The sequence below is a fragment of the Bombus vosnesenskii genome, unplaced genomic scaffold, assembly GCF_011952255.1.
Source record: "Bombus vosnesenskii isolate JDL3184/JDL3185 unplaced genomic scaffold, Bvos_JDL3184-5_v1.1 scf7180000014585, whole genome shotgun sequence".
Classification (NCBI taxonomy): domain Eukaryota; kingdom Metazoa; phylum Arthropoda; class Insecta; order Hymenoptera; family Apidae; genus Bombus; species Bombus vosnesenskii.
Window position 1 is genome coordinate 3,458 of NW_022883535.1, and position 23,781 is coordinate 27,238.

The window sequence follows — 23,781 nt, forward strand, 5'->3', positions numbered from 1 at the left end:
TGAGACCAAGTACCTATCTAAGTATAATAGTCTTTTGTACTTACGGTTTAGTAAGAGGACTCGAGTAAAACGATTACTCGTTAAAAGGAACAATAGAATAATCATGCCTCCGCAGACGGTGGTCTCTGCTTTCATGCCTCATCGCGGAGAATCTCAGCGAAAAAAGTATCCCGAAGCGTGAGCTGAAAGGTGGCTATGTAGGCTGCCTAGTGAATGCCGTCGCCATGGTGGAGCTGGCGTGTAGCAACTCCCTAAGTCCAGGAACCTAATCCCGCGTCAGAAAGACAAAATTCGCTACGGAGAAAAGTAAACAAAAATATATATATAGGAAAGAAGAGACAAAGATTAAAGGTCGTTAAGAATTAAAGGTAATTTAATGATAAAAGAGAGAAAGAATTGTGTAAAAATTCTACTGGGAAAGAAAAGAAAGAAGAAACCTCCAACGAGAAAGACGTGCTCAGAAGCGAGTCCCGCGTAGCGCCATGTAGAGGAGCAGGAAGAAGCGCAGTCTTCCTCAGGCATTCCAGCGTCGAGTAATGCTGAAGCATATCCTGACGGGGCAACCGTCGTCAGCGGGCTCCAGGCACCAGCACAATGACTACCAGGCGAGCTCGGGCTCGTTGCACGGCGGCCACCACCACCACCATCATTCTGGTCACCAACAGGATCAACAGCAACACCATCATTACAACCAAAACAGCAACGTTCGTGGAACGACACGGGGAAGCCAAGGATGGGGAGTCGACGTTTACGACTCGGTGGTCCATCAAAGAGCCAACGTGCATCAGGCTGCCACCACGCCATCTTCCACTCACAGACACCCTTTGAATCATTCTCAGTTGAGCGTGAACAATCTTTCTCAACGATTGAATCACTCGCACGCTCTTAATCTGTCCACGTTGTCCACGTCGAAGCATTCTGTGAACAGCGTCAGTCCTGTTGCCGGTGGGAATAACAATAACAATAATAATAATCTGTCGACTACATTGGGGGTGATATCCCCGGCGCCGCTGCACCAGGACAGCAGACCTAAAGCGAATGGAGGCTTTGATATCTCGAGACTGTCCAGATTACCCAGTCAGGCGACACCTTCGCCTGCACCTGCTCTTCAGGGTACGACTACCGGGGGACAGTTAACCGGTCCCGGTTCCACGGCGTACCCCTTGAACGCTTCCTGGTCGTCGTCCCTGTCAAGGAATCACAAGGACCACGAAGTTAGCGCGAAAGAGACGTTGACCAGTTTGGGTTTATTGTGTCTAGTGTCGTTGTTACTGGCGCTACTCTCGTTGATCTTCTTGCTGAAGATCTCACCGTTAACGGTGACGCCGAGTAGCCTGATCAGCCCGGAAGAGTATACGATTGTCTACGAGGTGACGTTAGCGCTGTGCGCACTCGCCCTCTCCCTAAACCTCTGCTGTCTCCTCATGTGCGCTATACAGTTCCTCTTCACTGTGAAACTCGTCAAGACTTCGTATCAAGGACATTGGTGAGTAGAGTTTTCGTTTTATGCCACGCTGGGTAAATCTGTGATTTATAACGCTTTAAATTCCTTTGTACATAATCCGTACTTTACTCAACCCGAAGGTCGAACAAGGTGTGAAAAATATATACGTTTAAAGTTTGTATCCTTAAGATACTGTTATCTTTGAAAATTCGGAAGTCAAACAAAATACACAAAGAGAAACTTCTAAAAGTGCAAATAAACGTTGAGATACAAATATCCTTTAATCCGAACTATACATATGATGGAAAAAGGACTCTCATAGTCATCGACATTTTCCCTCCTAAATGTCAACAACATCCATATTTACATTGTTGCTGTTGTACATGTAACTTTTCAAACTTACTTAGGTATTGATAAAGAAAAGAAAAATAAGCATTTTCCTGGTAGCTGGGAATTCGCGGGATTCGCGGTCGAACGATGATTACCATTAATTTCTATAATCTGGCGACGCTATCCTCAATCATTATCCTTGTGCCGGAATATAAGTTCTCATTCGTCCATGCGTGGCCTATCTGTGTGCGTCTGGAACAAACGCAGTGTCCCGTATCCCGTGCGATATATCAGAGGCCTGTCTAGTGTTTCTTCTCACGCGGCCTGGAGGACGAAACGCAAAAATTCACATCCTGTACTTGACGTGCAAGCGTTCACCGACCGCGTGTCCCGTTTTTACTGATCAAACACGTGTCTGCAATCACGATACTACTGGTGAGATGTATGTATCCGTAAATGCGTATGTTTCGTGACGCGAACCTTGAAAATGAAAATTACACTTTCGTTTATTCCTCGAGCGTCGTGCACGCAGGAAATCGTATAATAATTTTATTACTAAGATTTTTTTATATAGACTACGCTATATTAATTTGTGACCAAGCTGAAAGATCGTGACACGCCCTTTGTGTAGAAATTGCAATATTCTCCGTTTTACCTAATAATTCTCCCAGCAAATTCAGCACGCACGTTTGCGAAAAATATTATCGAATACACACAGTGCAGTGCAGATCAAGTTACAAAGGGAATATAGATATGCTCGCCTCCCGTGACACGCAACTCGAAAGCGAAAATAAGGCTCGTTAAAGACGATACATACTCCTCGAGATGGGATCTGTGGTTTCTGCTCGGAAGTTCCCTTATCGTTGGTCAATCGGATTTCTTTTTTATCTTTTTCGTTGCCGACCGAGACAAAGTAAGCATCGCCGACTCTAATTACTAGCGAATGGAAACGCGCGTTAAGTTATGCAGATTGGCCGAAATCGTCGGCCAAATCACTGTGTGTTACGTCGCGTAACACTCTACCTAGCCGAGGCCACACACCGCGGGCAAGATGGCAACCAGATGTCTTCGGATACTCACTGCGTACCCTCAACAGTCTCAAGTACCTTCCATAAATCTCATAGATTTCCTAGTAAAGGTCCTTCAAACCAAACAAACGTCTGTTTCCGAAGAATTTCCAAAGACTATTGTCTACCACGGCGTGACAAGGGAAAGTTAGTTTTTCTCACGTACGCTGCAACTTTCCTCCCACTAACCACTTTCTCTCGAGGGCGGTTAAGACCCTTCGTGTGACCAATTAACAACGAAGCCTATTCCCTCACTCTCCTAACTAAAATCGTCACCAACAAATCCGATGGTCCCGTGCGCTAGACACACCCATCCTTAGCTTTCCTCCGAGACAGCATCGTCTCCCAAGACAGTACTGATTTTACATCCTTCGAACGGTCAACATCCTTCAACCGGGTATACACACCCGTAGATCAGTCACTCACTCATCTCGTACATACGCACCAGCGTAACTGTCTTCGTTATAAGTTGTTGGAATAAACGGTGAAATATAACTTACTCTGCTGTGTCATATTCATTTAACCACCTCTGTTATCTTAACCGAAACAGGGGAACGACTACTTCGCGGCGTCGATTCACCGAATCGTAGCGAGAATTTACGCCTCTCGCTGACGCGTTTTCCTCGCGACCGCGTCTCTCCGCGAACGGTCGTAACACTGTGATTACCCTCAACGGACACGCCGTTTTGAGTTTTCTCTTCGGTTCTTTAATTCCGTCCTTTTTCTTTCGCTCAGTTTTTTGGCCAGTGGCGGTCTTTTATCGCGTGGCGAGTTTGATTCGCGTGGGAAAATGTCGTGTGCTCTTCGGCAGATAGAAAGATCATTGTTTCTTAAAGCATCCAGACGTTGTGCGTGATTGGCATATTAAAGTTTCTTGCGAATGTTACCGTGTGACCATGTCTCCCTTGTGACCGTAATTGTGCGACGATGTTTTCCTGCAAATATTACCATCTAACAAGTTTTTCCAACGAATATTACTGTTCGATCAGGTTTTACTCGAATCTTGTTCTTCCCTTGATAGGGTCCTTTCCTTATATAGAGTGTCCCAGGATTTCGCAGTCAAATCTATGCCACTATATTCCACTGACTATTTTAATGTACCAAACTACGAAGATGCGGCTGATATTGTGCGTGTTGCGTTATTCCACAACTAGGCTTGATTGGCAGGCCATTGGAACGAGATTTGTTCAAGCTGTTCGAAATGTTGGAGAACGAGCCGTTAACATTGTAATGTATGCAACTACAGAGACGTATCGTAACTTTTGTTTCGAGAACAAATAACAGAGAAGAAGAGAATAATGAAGATTGGACACGGACGAAATTAGCTGTCGATCTTGAAACTCGTGCACTGCGATTTCAGATAATCAAATTAGCATAGAATGAGATTTGGGAACGGGCAGAGTATATTCCGGAGTTTGGATATATATATATTTAGATTAAAGATTGGTTCTTTGCGAGAAACGTTTTTAAGCAACATATGAAATTCTTCGTCTATTTATAGTATATTTCATTTTACTATAGTGGGAGCAGTATTCTATAAATCGGTTTATAAGAGTGCGAATTTATTATCTTAACGCTAGCTCCAACTTTATGTAAATTCTTATATTATCCGACTAATCAATTTCTCAATTTTTGTTGACGTAAGAATCTATATAAAGTTAGAAGAAGAGAAGAAACAACAATGACTGTACAATTCTAAATTAAATGTTGAAACACGGCCTTTTGACCAGGCCTGGTAGAGTTAGTGTTAAATCATGCTTTGTAATTATTTATTTTGGCTGGTGGTAAGCAACGGTAACGCAAACACTGATCGAAGTAGACAGGTGTTCGTTAGACAGGTATTCAGGCCCCAGAATTTCCAGGTCACCGATTGGGGCCCCTGTTGTAAATTTCTGGTGATTCGCCCAACTATTGGTTAACTAAGAGTAAAGAGAAGAGGACAGTTTACATCTGAGCTACTGCTTCGATTAACCACATCTGGCAGAATGGCCTTTAGGGAAGAAAGTGTACCGTTTTCTGTGGTCGACCATCCTTTGTTTTCTTTTCTGAACAATAGATCTAGCTTGGACATTGATAACTAGCGGCTTATCGATCGTTCGATGACACAGGACACAGCCATTCTTTATGCTACATTATCACCACGACTAACTTTTACAGCTGTCTGCTAAGTTAATATTACCGGTTGTGTCACACTATCGCAGTGTGCCCAGAAGAGATAACCGGAGGACGATTAAAATTGCAACGTCACCGGACGCTTCTCGTTTCCCTTCTTTCTCTCTTTTCCTCGTCCTTTCGCTCAACGGTTGTTTCCCCTGCTTTGCCTCCGGGGCTTCCAGACAATTCAAGATTCTGCTGAATTGGAATGCTCGATTTTCTCCTAGAGAGCTGTTTAGCTAGAAGGAATAGTCCGAGTGTCGACGGGTATGCGAAGAACTGTCTTCTTGTGCTCTTAACCACTTAACTACGTTCGACGTGTTTATTCGTTATTGCTTGATTTTACCTGCTCACCCCATAGAGGCATTTTTGAAATTAAACTTTAAAAAGTTAAAAATTAATTGTTTCCAAAATGTTTTCAAATACTCCGAAGATCGTTGGATATTTTCGTGTTAAAATTAATAACAAAGTAAAATATACACAGCTGTATCCGCATTATTAACAATTAATTATCCTACGATATTTTTCCGGGTTACTCGCGCTCCTGAAAAATTTCTACCATGGACCTCTCCCCCATATGTAAGGAAATAAACTCCGCAGTTAACAAATTAATTGTTTCCAAAATGTTTTCAAATACTCCGAAGATCATTGGATATTTTCGTGTTAAAATTACAAAGTAAAATATGCACAGCTGTATCCGTATTATTAATAATGGAGGCTGACTCCTACGATATTTTTCTACCATAAAATTTCTACCATAGACCTCCCCCAAATGTAAGGAAATAAACTTCGCAGTTAACAAATTAATTGTTTCCAAAATGTTTTCAAATACTCCGAAGATCATTGGATATTTTCGTGTTAAAATTACAAAGTAAAAGATGCACAGCTGTATCCGTATTATTAATAATGGAGGCTGACTCCTACGATATTTTTCTACCATAAAAATTTCTACCATAGACCTCCCTCAAATGTAAGGAACTGCGGCATAAGTTCCCTAATAAACAATAGGAATTTCTGTTGTAAACTACAAATTACAAATTACGAAACCTTCCGCTCTAAATTAACTAAAGATCACCAACAATTCTCCTTCGTTCTGAAACTAATTCTCCGACAATGGTGTTCCCTATGAATGAGTCAACTGGCAACGAAAGACCAAAAGCAAGAGGGTTCTCGGTCAGTGTCTCTGGTGCACGCCAGCTAGGAAGCCTTAGCCGAAGGTCGTCCGGCTGAAGATAACTGCGAAGTCTGCAAAGTGGCATTGTTAGCGAAGGAGAAGGAGCCCTGGGGTGTGCAGACGTGCTCCGAAAGAAGCACGAACTTTAATGGTGGGTCCCAGTAGTAGACGGCCGTTCCTCTTCGCTTGCTCATTGTCACTCGAAGCTCGGTGCCCGTCCCTCCTTCCGTACCACGCTACCGAGTCTGAGACGCGAGGATGAAAGGAAAAAAAGCCGAAGTATGACACAGATCCAACGACGACACCAACGACGACACCAACGACGGCGACGACGATCACAGAGACACGAGAAGAATGAAAGACAAGCGGCGCTGCTAAGTGCCGGCTCATTACTTAAATGGTCCGTGATAAGGGATCTCTGGTGCTGCTGGCGCGAACACGCTGAACAGCAGACTTTTCGAATAAAGCCACTTTTGGACAAAGTAGTTGCTGGCTCACGAAGTTTTCTTCTTTCGTTGTTGGATGGCGCAATTCTAAAGTAGGCGCGCATTTTTCTTCGCGATCTCACGTTTCGATCGCGGATTTCGACTTATTGGGGAAACAGGTTAATTGGATTATTACTGGAGAGACGTGGATGGATGAACGTTTTCATCGTTTCGTTCAATGACGGGTGAAACGCGTGAAAAGAGTTCGTAAGGTTTAAGCTGGGTGAGAAAATACAGCTTTGAATTTCCTATAAATGAGAGTTTAACAACGACGTGTCAAACACGACGCATGGAGCATTTGTACTAAATTTCTTATTAAATCTTGTTAATTCACTAGCTAAAAAACCAACTATTACATCGAACATGATACGACCAATAAAAATAAAGATATCGATACGAAGAATACGAAACGTAGATTCTTATGAATATGTGCGTTTCTTTAGGTGTATCGCTCCTCCAAACGACAATTCGCCGAAACACACATCAACTTTAACCAATGTATGAGAAATCGTCTCTAGCGCGTTTTTATGCCAAGATGAACGCTACTGTGACCCCGAACGAACCGTGAAACTGAACGATTCGATCTGTCATTGAAAACGCCCATCGGTCGCGAAAGTCTTGTTCGTTTTTCATCGACGGCCCGGTTTAACGTTACACGCGTGTCTGGTTTCTGTTCACGGGCGGTTCTTCGTGCGTCAGAGCGTCCGAGCATACGCGTGCACCCGTTCGTCTTTCCACCAGAAAGAGAGAAGAGGGCTCTCTGTCGTGGCTGTTGGCATTCCACGCCTTCGAATCCGACATTTCAAATTTTTTCACCGACACAGGGCACTACGGAACGGGAATAAATTTGGCGGGCCGTGACTGCGCCTTAATATTCCAACAAACAGACAGAAAAATAGAGAAAGAAACGGGCACTCGCGTGTCTCAATGCTTGTAATTTATTTTTCGATTAATTCCCAATCACCAGCCGATAATTTTGATGTTTCCAGCTGATGATAAATCGAAAAAGTGAATAGAGGACTTCCAGTAGAATTTGCGTGATTCATTCTTGGCGTTGATTGGCGTGAATTGTTCGTCAAGACGTTATTTTTCCAAGGGTATAAAAATCTGTCAGTTAGGTGGAAACTATCAATTTGTATACGAAAGATACGATCGTATTTGAAGATTGTATCGTAGTCATCTGATTTATCGTGCAAATTTTGCACGTGACACTCTATATTAAGTTTGTTGTAGCATTAATTAATCACAGAATGTTACAAGAAAACAAATTTGGTTTGGCAAATATAATGGCCGATGTTATGTAGATATGTGTGGCGGATCGGTATCAATAGGACGCCGACAGGTCGAGCCGCGGGTACCAACCGCCAACACTAGAGGGCTACGACGACAACGAGTCTGTCTGTCTAACTCGCTAGGGGTCGAATATACGAGCGATTGATATAAATACCGCACCTAGCGAGACTCACTCTACGTCTAAGGCAGGGACTACCGAGCATAGCCTTACTGACAAGTCCACCGGTAGTCCCAGGACGAAACGCTCTCTCTCTCTCTTTTCTTCCGTCACATATGTAATGTTCGAATTTGTAAACTATTAACTTTTTCGACAAGGAGGTATAAGGAACAAGTTAAAGTAGACGTCATGTTATGAATCATCTGCGAGATATAAAAGACTTCTTTTATGAGGGATCAACACCTCGTGAAGTCAGATTTTATTTATAACATACTTTACGATTTTGATTTATTTGTTTGAGGTGGTATGTCGTGATAGGGTCGGAAGGAAAACTCAGATTTCTTGAACGATAAATGTTTATTCACTCTAATGTCAATGAGTACACTTGATACAGGATTCGCGATTGTATTCGGTTCGCGAATGCGCGGTTATAAGATAGAGCTTGGAGCGTCATGGCGTATAAATACGTATGGTGATGTTTCGAGCTCGCGGAACACGAAGGTTTTCTTCTCGCCGTGTCGCGTAATCGGGTGAGGACTGATTTTCTCTATTCGCTCCTTTAAACGGTTCGCGAATTCCGAGTTGGCCTGTTGCTTCGTTGGTACGAAGAATTCTGTCGGCAATCGTATGCCAGTACCGTAAACCATTTCGACTACCGTTGCGTTCAGGTCCTCCTTGATAGCGGTTTTTATGCCTAACAAAACAATTGGTAGGACTTCTACCCAGTTGCTCGTATTGTGACATTTTATTGCTGCTTTTAATTGTCGATGTAGGCGCTCTACCATTCCGTTGGATGCGGGGTGATAGGCTGTTGTGCGTAAATGCTTAATGCCGAGCAACCGGCATAGTTCATTGAATAGGTTTGATTCGGACTGGCGTCCTTGATCAGTCGTTATTTTTGAAGGTACGCCGAAACGAGCTATCTATGTAGAGAGGAGGGCCGAGGCAACGGTTGTCGCTATATTGTGAAGTTTCTGCCTTCTAAGGCGTGTCGAAAATGTTTGACTGCGGTGTATATCGCGAGTAGTTCGCGATCGTACGCGCTATATTTTTGCTGAGCGGGGGTCAAAGATTTCGTTGCGAATCTTAGCGGTTGTAATTGGTTATTCGCGCGTTGTTGTAATACTGCCCCCATTGCGTAGTCGGACGCATCTACCGTGAGGCTGATAGGCGCACCTGGTATCGGATGCGCCAGCATCGTGGCGTCCACGAGTGCACGTTGCGATTCGCGAAAGCTGTTTTCCTACTGCTCCGACCACTCGATGGGCGCGTTGCCCTTTTTCGCGCCTTTTAACAGGTCGTTGAGCGGCTCAAGTGTTTTTGCGGCCCCCGGTATGAAACGTCGGTAGAAGTTTATCATACCGAGGTACCTACGTAGTTGCTTGGCGTTCGCGGGCTTCGACAATTTTACAATCGCTTCGACATTTTCGGGCGGCGGCTTAATTCCGTCGGGGTTTACCGAGTATCCGAGGAATGTGATTTCGTGCACGCCGAATTCGCATTTCGTGGGGTTTATCACAACGCCGTAATTATTGAGACGGTTGAGCAAGATTTTCAAATGTTCGCGATGTTGGTTTTCGTCGTTCGAGGCTATGAGAAAATCATCGATGTACGCGTAGACGATATCGAGCCCGCGTATGATTTCGTCGACGAACCGCTGACATGTTTGCGTGGCGTTCCGAAGTCCAAACATCATATTTGTTGTTTCGAGAAGTCCGGTAGGCGTTGTTATCGCGGTTTTTTCAATGTTCTCGGACGCAATCGGAATTTGGTGGTAAGCGCGGACTAGATCGATTTTTGAAAAGATTCGCTTACTATGCAGATGTTGCGCGAAGTCTTCGATATGTGGCGGTGAGTATCTGTCGGGTACGGTGCGGGCGTTCAACGCACGGTAGTCGCCACATGGACGCAGGTTTCCGTCCTTTTTCGGCACTACGTGCAGGGGTGATGCCCACGGGCTTTTCGATGGTCGCATCACGCCTTGCTCGATCATGTGTTCAAATTCCGCTTTTACCTCTTTAAGTCGATCAGGTGCAAGCCGACGCGGTTTGCTGTAGACTGGTGGACCAGGTGTAGTTTCGATGTGGTGTAGCATACCGTGTCGAATTCTCTCTTTTCCGAAGATCCGTGGGCGGGTGAGGTCCGGGAATTCTGCCAGGAGTTGGTGGTATGGTGATTCGCCGATGACGGTCTTGTCGGACGCTTCGTCTGTTGTGGCGGTGTATCCCCTTGATGACGTCTGTGTTATCGTATCGATAAGCCTTTTGTTTCGCGGGTCCACGAGCAACCCGTAGTGGCTTAGAAAATCCATGCCAATGATGGGTGTTTTGAGGTCGGCTACGGTAAAATCCCACTTAAATGCTCTGCGTAGGGACAGGTTGGCCGCGAACAGCTCGTACTCGCTTCTGTTCACGTGTCCGTGTAGCTTGTTGCGCGGGTATACGCAAACATCTGCGCCGGTGTCGATGAGGTAGGAGATCCGCGAGTTCTTGTCCGTTACGAATATGCGGCGAGATGCCAAACCGTCGTCGTTTGCCGCTTTTACGGACGGCTGGTCCGGTTTTCCGAGTTCCAGGAGCAAGGGGGTGTGCACTTTCTCGCGCTTTCTCGGAACTGTGTGTGATAGTAACACAGCCCGTCTTGCCGCAGCGTATCGCGAGGGCGCGAACGGCGGCGGGATCGTGTACGCGAGCGTGATTGTACTCGTGCCCTACGGTGTTCATTGCTTCTTTGCTCGGCTACTAGCGCTCGCATCTCGCTCATATGGGCGTCCATTCGCGCTACCCGCTCGGTGACCAAGTTGGCGAAGGCTGCCATGGCGTCGCCTATTCCGCTATTCTGGCCAGGTGGGAGGGTTATCGCAGGTAGTCGGCCTGCGCTGGCCGCGGCGATCTGCCCTGATTCCAGGGTGGCTTCGTAAATGTTATCGGCAATTTGTATGCGGGAGTCCGGATCGTTGTTCTGTACAGAGGCTAGGATGCTCCGTATGCGCTGTGGAAGTCGACCTTCCCAGACGGTGAAAATGACATCGTCTGCTAACGAATTGGTGGCTAGGCTTTTGAGATCACGGTAAAACTGAGAGGGCTTCCTGTCCCCCATTTGCTCGTTCTCGATTACCTGTCGGAGTCTCTTGGCGTACGACTCTCCCAATCGCTTGATGAGCTCCTTTTTGACGTACTCGTAACGCTCTGTCGCCGGTGCGGCGTCGAATACGTCTCGAATTAATCTCGCGTGCGACTTGTCGAGATTCGCGATGACGACCTGGTATTTTTCTTGGTCACTAGTGATCCGGGCAGTTTCGAACTGCACTTCCAGCATCTTGAACCACAAGTCGACGTCGTCAGACCAGAACGGTGGCACGCGGAGAAGGGCGCTAATCGAGTCTGCGTTGTCCCCGCCGGCCTTCGTACGTGCGGAGTGGGCGTTATTGGTCATTTCGAACTGATTTAGATTCATTGTGTTACGTTTCACGAGCACTCGGGGATAATCACGTCGGGGTCTCCAATTTGAGGTGGTATGTCGTGATAGGGTCGGAAGGAAAACTCAGATTTCTTGAACGATAAATGTTTATTCACTCTAATGTCAATGAGTACACTTGATGCAGGATTCGCGATTGTATTCGGTTCGCGAATGCGCGGTTATTAGATAGAGCTTGGATAGCTACGATTCGAGATACGCTGCGAGTGCGGACAATGATTGCACGAGATGTCGAGAGCTTAGATAATTATTCGGCTCGAACCGTGTAAGTATAACGATCGTGATATACTGCGGTAACTCGCGGTAATAGACTGACATTTTTGTCGCGATGCTGCTGCGGAGGAAGACTCGTTGGGATGTGTCTAAGGATGCGAAGGCATCGGATTCGTTGAGAAAAGCTTTGGTTCGGAAAGTGAGGGAAATGTACGTTAATGTTTATTGGCTAATTCGTGTTGGTCGTTGGAAAAGGATGCTAGCTGCCCTTGAGAGGGTGTTGCTAGCGGGCAGCGTCGTATGTGAGAGATAGCAGATTTCTCGTGTGTCCCCGTGGTAGGTGGTCGACTTCGAGACTGATAAACAAAGACTGTTTGTCTCTTTGGAGGACCTTAGCTAAAATAAATCCTAAGATTTATAGCGGTCCTTAGGCTAGCTGGAAATATTCGGTACGAATGTATCGACATCTGGCAATCATCTTGTCCGCAGGTATAGGGTCTTTTGTCGTGCGTCAAGCGACGTAAACTGTTGGGAAGTTTACTGTCAAGTGCCGCCACATGTTCAAGGAAAATGTATCTGCAGCCGGTTATAGCGGTATTTACGTTACGGATGATCTATGGGAAGATTCACACGAACAAACCTTTATGGACTAACCAAATTTATTTTGTTATTAAAAACGATCTACAGAACCGATCGACGACTGGTGTTCAATTTAAAAATTGCTTCTCTATAAAAGCAAGAAATCTAATTTACATCGTGTTCTTCATCTGTCGCCTCCATATACATCCTGGTGGCAATAAAATTCTGAATTTACGAGAAATCCGTATTTCGACTTAAGCTTATCGATGTTACCGACTGGACAAAGCCTTCGAGAGTTTAAATTAACCGATCGACCCTTCGTTGAAAGGACGAGCAAGTGCCAGGAAACTATCGCGGGAACGCTCGTAAAAGCGCGCAATGGTTCGGCGTGGTAACCTAGGAAGAGGAACAGGTGCGACTGAATCGTAACGGTTGTCGTGGCCCCTTTCAAACGATCCGTGGCCACCCTTCAGTTTCGGCGTCATTAACCCTTCCCTTCTTTCTTCCTGGTTCACTTAGAAACGAAGAAAATTCCGGAGGTAGTTTGCTCTTAGCAGCTGCCATTTTTTTTTCTTTGTTTAGTCGACACGAAGCATTTTGGAGAATTTCTGTGATTGCATCGCGAAGGTACAGAGAATAAGAAAAAGCGCTCTTTGTTCGTTGACAACTTTCTGTCAATTAGAAATAAGAGTAAACGGCATAACAGTTTTCTTCTTTGCCACTGTATACGTAATTTTTGTTAGACTTTAACAACTCGTATTTTTCGTGAGCAAATACTGTCGAGTGGTTATACACTGTATATGTGAAGCTTCGTTTTCTTCGCGCGAAATATCCATGTTGTTCTTTCTATACTTGTGTTCATATATCATGACGTTCAGCCTACACGTGCCCGAGAATGTAATGTAACAGATAATTGGGTTCGAGCTGTAAATCTTTCATTTGCAGCATGACGCGAATCTAACAATACTTCTTTCCTTGTTCAGATCATGAATATTTTTGTCGCGTGCAGGTAGAATCATATGTCTAGAGTATCCACGGGTTTCGTGTTTACTTATTTCTTTAACTAACTTCGGTTTTAACCAACTTCCTATTAACCAGCAAATTAATCAAATACTTTCAGAATCAATGACAAGAATATACCGAAAAGTGTCGAAAGAATTTTAAAGGTACAATCATTTTCCTAAAAGTTATCTTGAGACGTATTGTATCGTTAGTCTCATAGAGTTAACCACTTTTCTCTAGAATAATACTCGAACACAGCTGTAGCTTTCTATAAATTTCCTCGATATTCGATTGAATTTCCCGAGATCGTTTCCAATGACGAGATCGCAGCAGTTGTTACGAAGAATATCGGAAGAGCGAAGAACGCGTATGTGTGTCTGATCCATCATTCACGATAGTCTCTACGGTCCATGCGTATGATCCATCATCTGCGTAACCATTTTACAATCCTCACCGTGGAAATGCCGATCCGCGATGCTATTCTCGCGCGCACTCGACCGCTTAAGAGTGTCGTGTAAAATTAAGGTAAAAAGTAAGGAACTTGTTAATTTCCGACAAGGAGATAAAGTTCTTTTTATTTTTTACTCAATTTATACAATTTTTTCGGTTCGCGATGATACACTTTCGATACTTGGATTAGTTAAGAATTTTTTTATTAGACTGACTGGATGATTTTGAAGGGAGAATTTATATTCTTCCATTCGTTGGAGTGGGAGAAGGTTTTGTTTATACTTAGTGTAAAATTCGGAGAACGGCTGGAGTGATCGAATGCCACTCAGGCGGCTGAGAACGGATGCTGACCGGACGGTCACACGCGATAAGGCGTTCGGAATTTCGGTTTGTTATATACAGCTGCTCGAATTTCGTCTGTGACAAGAGCATCGTCCAGAGACGTTTCCATCATACACAAATAACTTTGTTTTTCTTCTTGCAGTCGGAAGCGTAGAGAATTCGATGTTTCTGGCTGATCTGTTGTTTTATCATTTGCGCGGCATTTTTTCGCGGTTAGAAGAAAGATGAGATTAATATCTTTGTGGTATTTTGATACTTATCGATCTGCCGATAATGTCGATGCTGGTAGGGGAAAGCGTGGTTGAGAAGAAGCGCGCTTTTTCGATAAATTATGAATTATGGCTAACGGTAATTCACGCAATTTACATAATCTAGATGGAACAGACGCTTTTCAAGATCGCTTGTCGACTCATTTATGTTTATAATTTTCAGGAGAAGAAAATCTAAACCTTGAATATATTCAATTCGAATATGTACTGTAGCCTAAATTCGGGTCTTTTTTCGACTTTCAACGATATCGATTTTGTCTCGATTGACTTCCTGCCGGTTTACGTGCTTTTATTCTTACTCCTTCTTCTTCTTCCGGTGTCCAATGATTCCTTTGAAAATCGACGCGGTTAGTACCGAAGCGTACGCTTCCGATGCGGAAAGTACGCGATCGAAGCGCGTGGCTTCTGACCGGAAGCGTAGCCTTGCAAACGCGATTAGATTGCATTAGCTACGAGACTGAAATTAAATCTCGAGTCGGAATTGTATTTAATTTTCTTCGGGAAGTTCAATGCCGGAATCGAAAATTAGACGATTGAATAGGGATTCCTAGTTGATTTTAGACGTCCCTCTTCCTGTAACTCCCACCGAACTTGCATTGGGCGTTGTTCGTAGGCTTGTCGTGCGGCAAACCGTTTCGCAAGAGCTTATTTGCATTTCCTCTAACTGCGGTTCGCATAAGACGCGTCAAAGGAATATTGACTACTATCTATTAGGTCAGATTTTTTCACTATTTTCTGCTTCTCGTAGGATTGTAATGTTACAGTACCGGTAACACGAAGCTTGATCTACGGCAAATAATAAAATATCTTTGAGATTAAAAAATATAAAGATTTGAAAATTAGGACATTTGAAAGTTTGTACTTACTCGACTGAATTGCTATTAAGTGACGTTTAAAAATTTTAATCACAAGGTTGAAAGTAATATAGTTAGTAATTCTAACGAACACCTATCCTCAGATAGATTGGTATACACACGCGAGTCGACCGTATTCTCCGGAAATGAAAACAACTACATCCCTGGAACCTGGAACACGTGATTTTCCGCATATCCATTAAAGCAACATCGGTCAGTGACTCGTCTACGGTGCAGTCGCTAGACTCAATTAATGACCACGTTCTGGTCGTAAATATAGAAAAGGCAGCGAGATATTTTAGTTTGTTGGCTAACTGGGCTGAGGTTGGGTCAATGTTTCTGTGGATTTCATTTACCTCTTCCGGCCTCCTTATATTTTCTGAATTCTTACAATTTCCGAGATACCAGTTCATAGCAAATTGATTCTTATTATGGCGTAGGATATAGTAAATCTTATTGTCTAAAAATACAGGAAAAGATTTCATTTTAGATGATTATTTCATTAAAAGATTATTATTTTTTAACATTTTATTCAAGCGTTTCTTAAGACATTTGTTCAAAGAGATGTCAGGTTATAAAAAATTGAATCAACCTTCCCAAAGCTCCTTAACCTCTTGTTATTTTTGATAAATCAATAGCATTACGCAATATATACCGTGTGATTTCCCTAGACGATCTAGTAGCACTCTTCTTTACAACCTTCTTTCAAAACGAGAAACAAGAAGAGGATTTACCAAATATCATTGTCATCGAAGCGCAGAGACGCTCCGGTGATTCTTATCTCCATTCATCTCTCCGAGTGAAACTATTTGACGTCGCCTTGAATAGGCTCAGACAGTTTTGTCGGGGGTCCGTGTCGTCGACTGTAGCCAGCTCGCACGATCGTGAATGGAAAGACTCGTATAAAATCAAAGGGCCGACAGACTCTTCCTGCTTAGACGAGATCAATGAGATCTCGTTCAATAGAGAAGTTACCTTCTCGACCGCCGGCGCCGTATTACCCTTCAAAGTCACCGGAAAGTCATATAAGCCAACCGATGCAGCCTAACCTTTATCCACAGATAAAATAGGTTTCTCTTATTCCATCTGAATTTCTAAAGAAACCAAGACTTGATTTCAGTCTGGTTAAAAGCTTCGCTCGATTAAAGCTGTTTTTCAAGCAATAACCTACTTTGTGAATTTCATGCACGCGAATCCAAGTATGTATGCGGCAGAAATGAAGCTTTCGTGCATGTCTAATTGTAAGTTGATGCGAAACAATGCGCATGCGCCGAAATCCCATCACTTTGCGGACCCACATTGTGCCTTTTATTAAGGCGCCTTGTTTGTTTACTCTTCTCGAGCTAATTCTTCACTATTATTATCTACATTATTTTCACTGGCTAACAACTGGTTGGTCTGCAATTGACTAACCAATACAAATTTTTCGTTACGTGCATATATTCGAAAGAATTCGAAATTAAATTATCATGTATTACGGGCAGTTACGATAGAGTGACACAAAGCAATCTGTGTTTGAATGCCTCCACTCGTGGACAATATCGATATAACCTAAATGCGATAAATCGCGAACGTTTGATTCGACTCATGGGAAATTTACGCGTTTTTGAATCGTCCCGAGTCGCACGCGAAATGCAGGTCAGAGAACCGTCTAATATTTATTGTTGAGATCGTGGGCTTGATCTTAATGGCGCGGCGGCACGCGATTCTTTACCAACTATGCTCCTTAACTCCAGCTCTCGACCTTCTTCCCTATTCAACTAGCTCGAGCAGTGAAATTGACTCTGCATGCCTGTGATTTTGGCAGGGAATGGGAGTCGAGTTCGTAGTGAATGCACATTGTGTATACGTGTTTTAGGTGGTTTGTGTGAGTTTGTTGCGGAGATTCGAGACATTTATTTAACCTCTTTATCATATTCGAGCCTGTGCAATATAACCATATCTTAAATGTAATAAGTTTTATTTTTTATTGCAAAGTTCTTGAAATATATAATGCACACAATAAGTGTATAATATTTTATATATATATATATATATATTATTATATTTAAGAAGTTTGGGATAGTTTAAAGATGAAATAAATTGCTTTTTAAGTTTAATCTCTTACTTTCGACGAAATCAAATTTCTCTGGAATTTGGTGGAGTTTAAGATTTGATATCGGTGTCGTAGGAGTTATGTGACACTTTAAGGTGGAATAAATCTAGCGAGGAGTTTAAGGTGCGGCAAAGGAGCGTGGAATGTTGCAATAGAAATTTATTGCAGTGTTAGTGCATTGGTAGATTGATCAAATTTACGTGTAGCGTGGGTAACCAATGGTAAATATTTTGCAATGTGTATAATTTCTCAGTAATCTGAGGCTTATAAAATCTATTGACAACTAATGGAAATTGTTGATTTAACAGATCAATTTTAAATTCCTCGTTAATCTAAATTTTTTTAATCCTATTTACAGCTAAACCTTACGACGAAAAATTAACGAAGTGGAATAAAAATGGCATTGTGATTCTTCTCGTCGTGTATTGGTGTCACATCAAATTTAAGAGACAGTTTTACTTGCGGATGCTGCGTGTTACGTTGGTGAAGTCGACGAAAGCGTAAAATAGGAGCTCGTCCGAAATACACTAACGCGGAAGGTTAAATTTAACGCAAAAGGCTGAGAAATTAGTTTAGAACTCGAAGTTTCATTGGTACGACGCTCTTGAAACGCATTCAAAGAGGTCGGCGACCTCGAAAGGGGATGAACGCAACTGTTTCGTGGGAATTTCTTATTGTGGCTTATTTGGATAAAGCTACTTTAAAATCAGCGCTGGATTCGTCTGTATTTTGCCCGGAAATCATAAAATGTTTAGGCCAGGCGACTCCATGTACAGAAAATGTTATGTCCACTTTTTACGTCCGTAGAATTCAACTCTTTACTACTATGCACTTCTTCTCCAAAAAAATATCGCGTTTCAATATTAAAAAAGTTTCAATAATATACTATCCATTAGAAGAATGATAACATGATAACCTTACAAATTATTAGTATTAACAAATTCTTATTGTCGTATAGAAATGCCAACTATTGCTTCGGTAAAACAAACAAAGGAATTTTACAGGTAAATTTTACAAATTACAAGTCATCTTATAACGCAAAATACGACGTGTAAAATTGTCTCAATTTATTAATAGTATTAATAAATTATTATGATAAAAGATGCAGGAATCTTAGCCTCATGAGAAATTAGAGATGAAAATGAGTGGGAAAAGATTAATCACTGGTCCTCCTAAAAAGATGCAGTCCCATGGATGGATGGTTGTGCGAGTATTACAGCAGCGCAAAACCGTTCCCCGAATTCTCATCCCGGACGTCGTACGACCAAAGACAAAAACAACTCACTCGAGGGCATTGCGGAGAGACATTCATCGAGGACACAATAGTATTATTCCAGGAAGTGCTAGTTCTTCCTAGATTCCGGTCACAATGTTCTTAACGCCTGGAAATTAGTCTTGACCAGGAAACATCTATAACGGCATGTATTTTCTGCCGTGATTGTAAATCTGTTTGGAACATGCGGTTTGTCCGTTAATCTAGGCGCTGTTGTTCAATTGAGTCAATATTATTTGTTGGTAGATTAGTGTGTGCAAGAGCGCTCTATCCATTATTGACCAATTCGAGCACGTATTGGTAAATTTCACACCGGCAATTACGATGAAATCGTTCGTGGTCGCTGGAAATTAGCAGTATCGTTTGCGGTCGTGAGCTGATTGACACTGCGTGAGCGGGGAATTATGTGAAGCAGCTTTGCTTTGTCGTTTCCTGCATTTAATAGGTTTACGGCGGTGGACAGAGTTTGTAAAAAATGAAGACAAGGTAGAAAAAGATTATTTTTCATTTTTTACTATTAGATTATTTTCAAAGTGATCTTTTCAGTGAAATATGATTGACAAAAAATAAGATCTATAATTGAATCATTATAGAAAATAGAATAATATTGATAATAAAGAAATAAAAATCAATTATAGAATAACATATAATAATAATAATAACAATAATGTGGATAGACTTATGTTTACTTTTATATGTATAATGATACTGTTTGATCCTTGAATTAAAGTTAAGATTAACATTGCGATTATGATTATCCTTTGTCTGACTAAATATATTTGAAGTATCAATTACAGTAGAATTTTTGAAAGATTCTTGGCTGTTAAACAAAAAACTGGTTCCTTTATTGTTAGGGAAGTGATACATTTACACTGTACATGAGAGTGTGTGTGTAAGGGTTAGAGGGCGTCAAGGACTTAGTGGAGACAAAAGACTGTTGCCAGATGTTAGAAGAATCTAGGATAGTCGGTTGGCGACCAGCGTGCGTGCAAGACGTTCGTCAGAGAGTAATATAGATGTATAACTGTTGTGTGGGAAATATAGTCAATAATTTGTATTCCCAAATCCTCGAATTTCCTTAACATTTATATTTCGCTCAATTATCATAGAATCGTGAAACTGACTTTCACTTCAAATTTTGTCTGTTTCAGGAGTAACAAGTACCTGCAAAAATCATCCATCAGCCGGATATGTGCTGTCGGAGGGTTTTTCATTAGCATTCCCGTCTTTCTAACTGGTAAGAACCAATTCCTTCAATTCTGTCAACTTTAACCTTTTGAAAGATACTAGTACATAAGTTATACGTTTAATTTTTCTTGAATTCAGGCATGAATCTAAAAGATACTGTAAACTATCTCTGAGTGTATGAAATCAGTTTAGAAATCCAATGGAAATAAAGTTAATTTTAACGCCGAATAGTCGTTATTTTTCTTAGAAAAATAAAAATGATCGTCTTTTAGGGAAGTTTTAACAGATTAATTTATAAAGAGCTGAAACAGAATATTCATGTCATGCATGAATACGGCTGGTGGATGGATCGAGATCTAATCTAAAGTTTACGTTGTGTCATGCTAGTTTACACAGCTATCATTCGCTCGATCGATCGTTAAGCTGTTGAACTCGATTCAAGACGGACATTTTGACTCTGTTCAGAAGAAAACTGCGTTTTAATAAATTTGACGGAATAGAAATTATGATAGACCACAACGTTTTTTTAATTATATCATAAAATTTATTTATTTTTTTTAATGTCATGTTAGAAACTTCAAATACTGTCCAAAACTTCGAACGTAATCGTTTTAGAAATTTGTAAATTACTTAACGACCAAAAATATTGAATTCTCTATTGTCTGAAGATAGATTCTCTATAATTTAAGTAATTTATTCGTCGAGAATTGATATATAAAGACTTAAATAATAAATTAATTGAAAAATAATTTGCGACTAGTATTGAAAATTTCAATGAAAAGCATATGTATATAGTTTACGCTTCGAGAATTATATGTATTGAGAATATGTATTTGCGCTGATTCTTTGTCCCGCTTGTTATGGCATACGTGTTATAATGATCCTCTAACAATGCTTTCAGGTATGATATTGTATACATTCATCCAGTTTCATTCGACGCCGGTGTCACGTAAAATGGATACTTGGGTTGCGAGAGAAAAGAAAGCTGAGTCGTAGCCCAACTATTAATTCTCTTTTATCGAACTTTATTATGACTTTGGCACTTACAGTAGAATAACGTTGAACAGAGAAAGGGGTGTTGTACAAGAACAGCAACTAGAACGAGAACTCCCCGGGCTGGATGAAGTCTCGGCTTATATACACCCTGGCTTGGGGATGTTGGGGGGTTTGGTGTGGATTCCAAGGAGTCCGAAAGTCGGGGTTGGGGCCTTATCTCTGATGGGGACTAAGATGCGTCGCGGCGTTGGCGTCCGACAGTCGGGAGTCGATGTCTTTTCTCTGAGAGGTAATTGGTGTCACACCGGCAATCGTTACGTCGGTTTTCATAGGCCTTGGCATCGTGTTTTGTGGATGCGCAATGGTCCATAACGTCTTCGTGTGGCAGAGGGTAAGAACATATCGCTATTAAAAAAGAAAACGAACACGTTCAAACACGTCTAAATCATCTTTTATGTGTATTTTACTCGGAAATCATTTTATCGTGAAATTTTGTTTTCAGAGTTACCATAATTTATCTGGTAGAGTTCATAAAAATTTTTCTGAAATCAATTGCAAGCTTTTAGGAAACCAGGATTTTTCACATTTTTAAGAAGCGTTATAATTATATTGCTGATCTTTATTTTATTCGTGCGAAATTGAAAAGTACGCAAATGGCGCAAAATGCATAAAATGCGCTAAAATATACGTATATAAGAAAACAAATCTCGATTAAAATTTTATTTCTTTGATTATGTTCGTAAAACTACAAACTTGTATAAAAATACGCATTCTAGTTATAAGTGTTAAAACATTCGATCTAGTCCTTATCACATTCATGAAAACCTCCATTTAACCATTCGTTGTATCAACGAACATTCATATGCAAAACTTACCACCTACCACATCCTCCGCGTATTAATATAATCCCCTTTTATAAATTATACACTTTAGAGTGGACTGGTTGGGTCAGAGTGATATAAGCTTACAAGTTCTCGAGGAGTTCTACCGAAGTTACATTTACGTTTGCATAATTTCACCGAAAAAGATACTCTGTAGAATGACAGGTTCGTTTGTTTATGTGATCCGCGATCGCAACTATTTCAAGGGGATTTTATAAATAACCATACACACGATATTCAGTGTATTTTCGTATTCTCGTTTATTTTTGGGAGATTTGTAAAACTGTTGAACAAAATAATTGAGTAACGATTATATTTGCTGAGAAAAAGTCTTTTTCTCTGTACCCCTCCTTCTACTTCAAGCATGTAGTATTGACAATAAGATTGACAATGGCTGAAAGTAATCCAAAAGAGTTTTCACCATGGTTATCGGTAACGAAAAAGATTTGAATCATCTTTAATACTTATTCGTAACTAGAATCATTTCAACTAAAATGTAAATTCTTATATTATAACTTTTTTAATTTGTTATGGCCCCTGACTACAACCTAACCTATCATTCTTATTTCGTAGGAGAAGACGAATGCCGTGAAGGCGTTAGCGCGCGAACAGTGCGAAGCGGCGGTACAGCTGCAGCGTCAGCAGCAGCTGCAACAGCACCAGAACCAGCACCAGCTACAACAGCAACAACAACTACGTGGCCCGTTAACCATCCACCATGCTGGCTGCCCAACGAAAGTCGGGCCCGTGACGAACCAACTAAATACCAGCCACGCAACGCACGGCCGAGCTGCACAGTACCAACACTATCATCACCATCATCATCATCGACACGTGTCAATGTCTCCACCGCCCTTGTTGCTCTCATCGCCAGCTCCGATCGCGGCGACGCACAATCATCTGAACGTGAGCGGACACAGAAACGTGGTTACGCCACCGGATACACCAGCAGATAGATCGCCACCGAGTCCTGGAAATAAGCTAAATAGATCGCAGCATTTGCCACGGGAAGCAACCGGCAGCGTCAGTTCTGGTCTTCCGGCTGCCACATTGGATCTAAGTAGCGCAGCAACCACCAATAGTCCGCATGAATTGTCCACGTTAGTTTAGAAATTTGGTCCGAACATTATATCTTCACATAGGATTGGAGATTAATAGTTGATAGTTAATTTACACATCGATCTTTTTATTTGTAAATTGGGTCGTGGTTTAGAGTTGGTTTGTAAAAATTCGGTCCTAATTGTTAAATGATGAATATTGATTAAGAATAATAGGCATTGATGTACCAATCTTTTTTTAACTTATATACTTGAGCACACGCATTGGAGATTTCACTTTTATTCAGTGAAACAGCAACTTCATTACTCGCTTATTCAATACGGCAATTGCATATATTTCATGGACATTTTAACAATGTTTTGAATAATTTCTAACGGTACAATTGTGATGAAGTGAAAAAAATCGTGATAAGAAACAGAGAGAAAAGTTGCTCGTTAATGAATATTGACCAGAAATAAAGTAATTTCTAAAGAATATCCCGAAGACGTCGTAGATATTACGAAAGGAATGATTAATTTATACCCGCGTGTATCTTGCCATTACCATACTATTATTATTATTATTATATTGTTAGTAGTACTCGATTACATTATTATTAATATTAATATTATTGCCTTATTATTATTAATGTTATGGAACCTCTAGTCCTAGGTTACTTTCGCTGCCACGAAAGGATAAGATTTTCGAATTTTTGACTATTACGTGTAATTCAAGTTTTCCTGTTGCGCATGCGCAGTAGAAAGAAAGTTAGCGGAACTCAAATCTCGAACTATAGAGAGTTGAAAAGTAGTAAAAGTAAAAAAGCACGAATAACATTTGTATTTGTGCTGGATTAAGTTTGATAATTGAAAATTGAGTTTGATGATAACATTTTTTTCGTATTCGCTTTGGTAAATATTAGTTTTATTTAAAATTGAACAAAGCATTTTATGTTTTTCAAATACGGTACATAATCGTAATATCGAATTTTGTAAACTGATAGTAAGAAACTCTATAATT

The 23,781-nt window shown here is 41.5% G+C and overlaps 1 protein-coding gene and 1 long non-coding RNA gene across 2 annotated transcripts; both read left to right on the forward strand.

The window, feature by feature from the left end:
- Window positions 1–503: 503 nt before the first annotated feature.
- On the forward strand, window positions 504–23,359 carry LOC117240300. The gene is made up of 5 exons (XM_033506283.1): window positions 504–1,486; window positions 19,810–19,895; window positions 20,748–20,788; window positions 21,132–21,233; window positions 22,297–23,359. The coding sequence occupies exons 1-5, from the start codon at window positions 537–539 to the stop codon at window positions 22,831–22,833; spliced, it is 1,716 nt and encodes a 571-aa protein (XP_033362174.1). The 5' UTR covers window positions 504–536; the 3' UTR covers window positions 22,834–23,359.
- On the forward strand, window positions 17,420–17,777 carry LOC117240301. Its single transcript, XR_004494655.1, has 2 exons — window positions 17,420–17,606; window positions 17,744–17,777. It is a non-coding gene; the product is annotated as an uncharacterized LOC117240301 (long non-coding RNA).
- Window positions 23,360–23,781: the final 422 nt, after the last annotated feature.

What these genes read in the sequence shown, in the direction of transcription:
- LOC117240300 (XM_033506283.1), top strand. Translation starts at nt 537, where the DNA reads ATGCTGAAGCATATCCTGACGGGGCAACCGTCGTCAGCGGGCTCCAGG. An exon ending in ACTTCGTATCAAGGACATTG is followed by an intron (nt 1,487 to 19,809) that starts GTGAGTAGAGTT and finishes TGTCTGTTTCAG; the next exon opens with GAGTAACAAGTACCTGCAAA. An exon ending in ACGTCTTCGTGTGGCAGAGG is followed by an intron (nt 21,234 to 22,296) that starts GTAAGAACATAT and finishes CTTATTTCGTAG; the next exon opens with GAGAAGACGAATGCCGTGAA.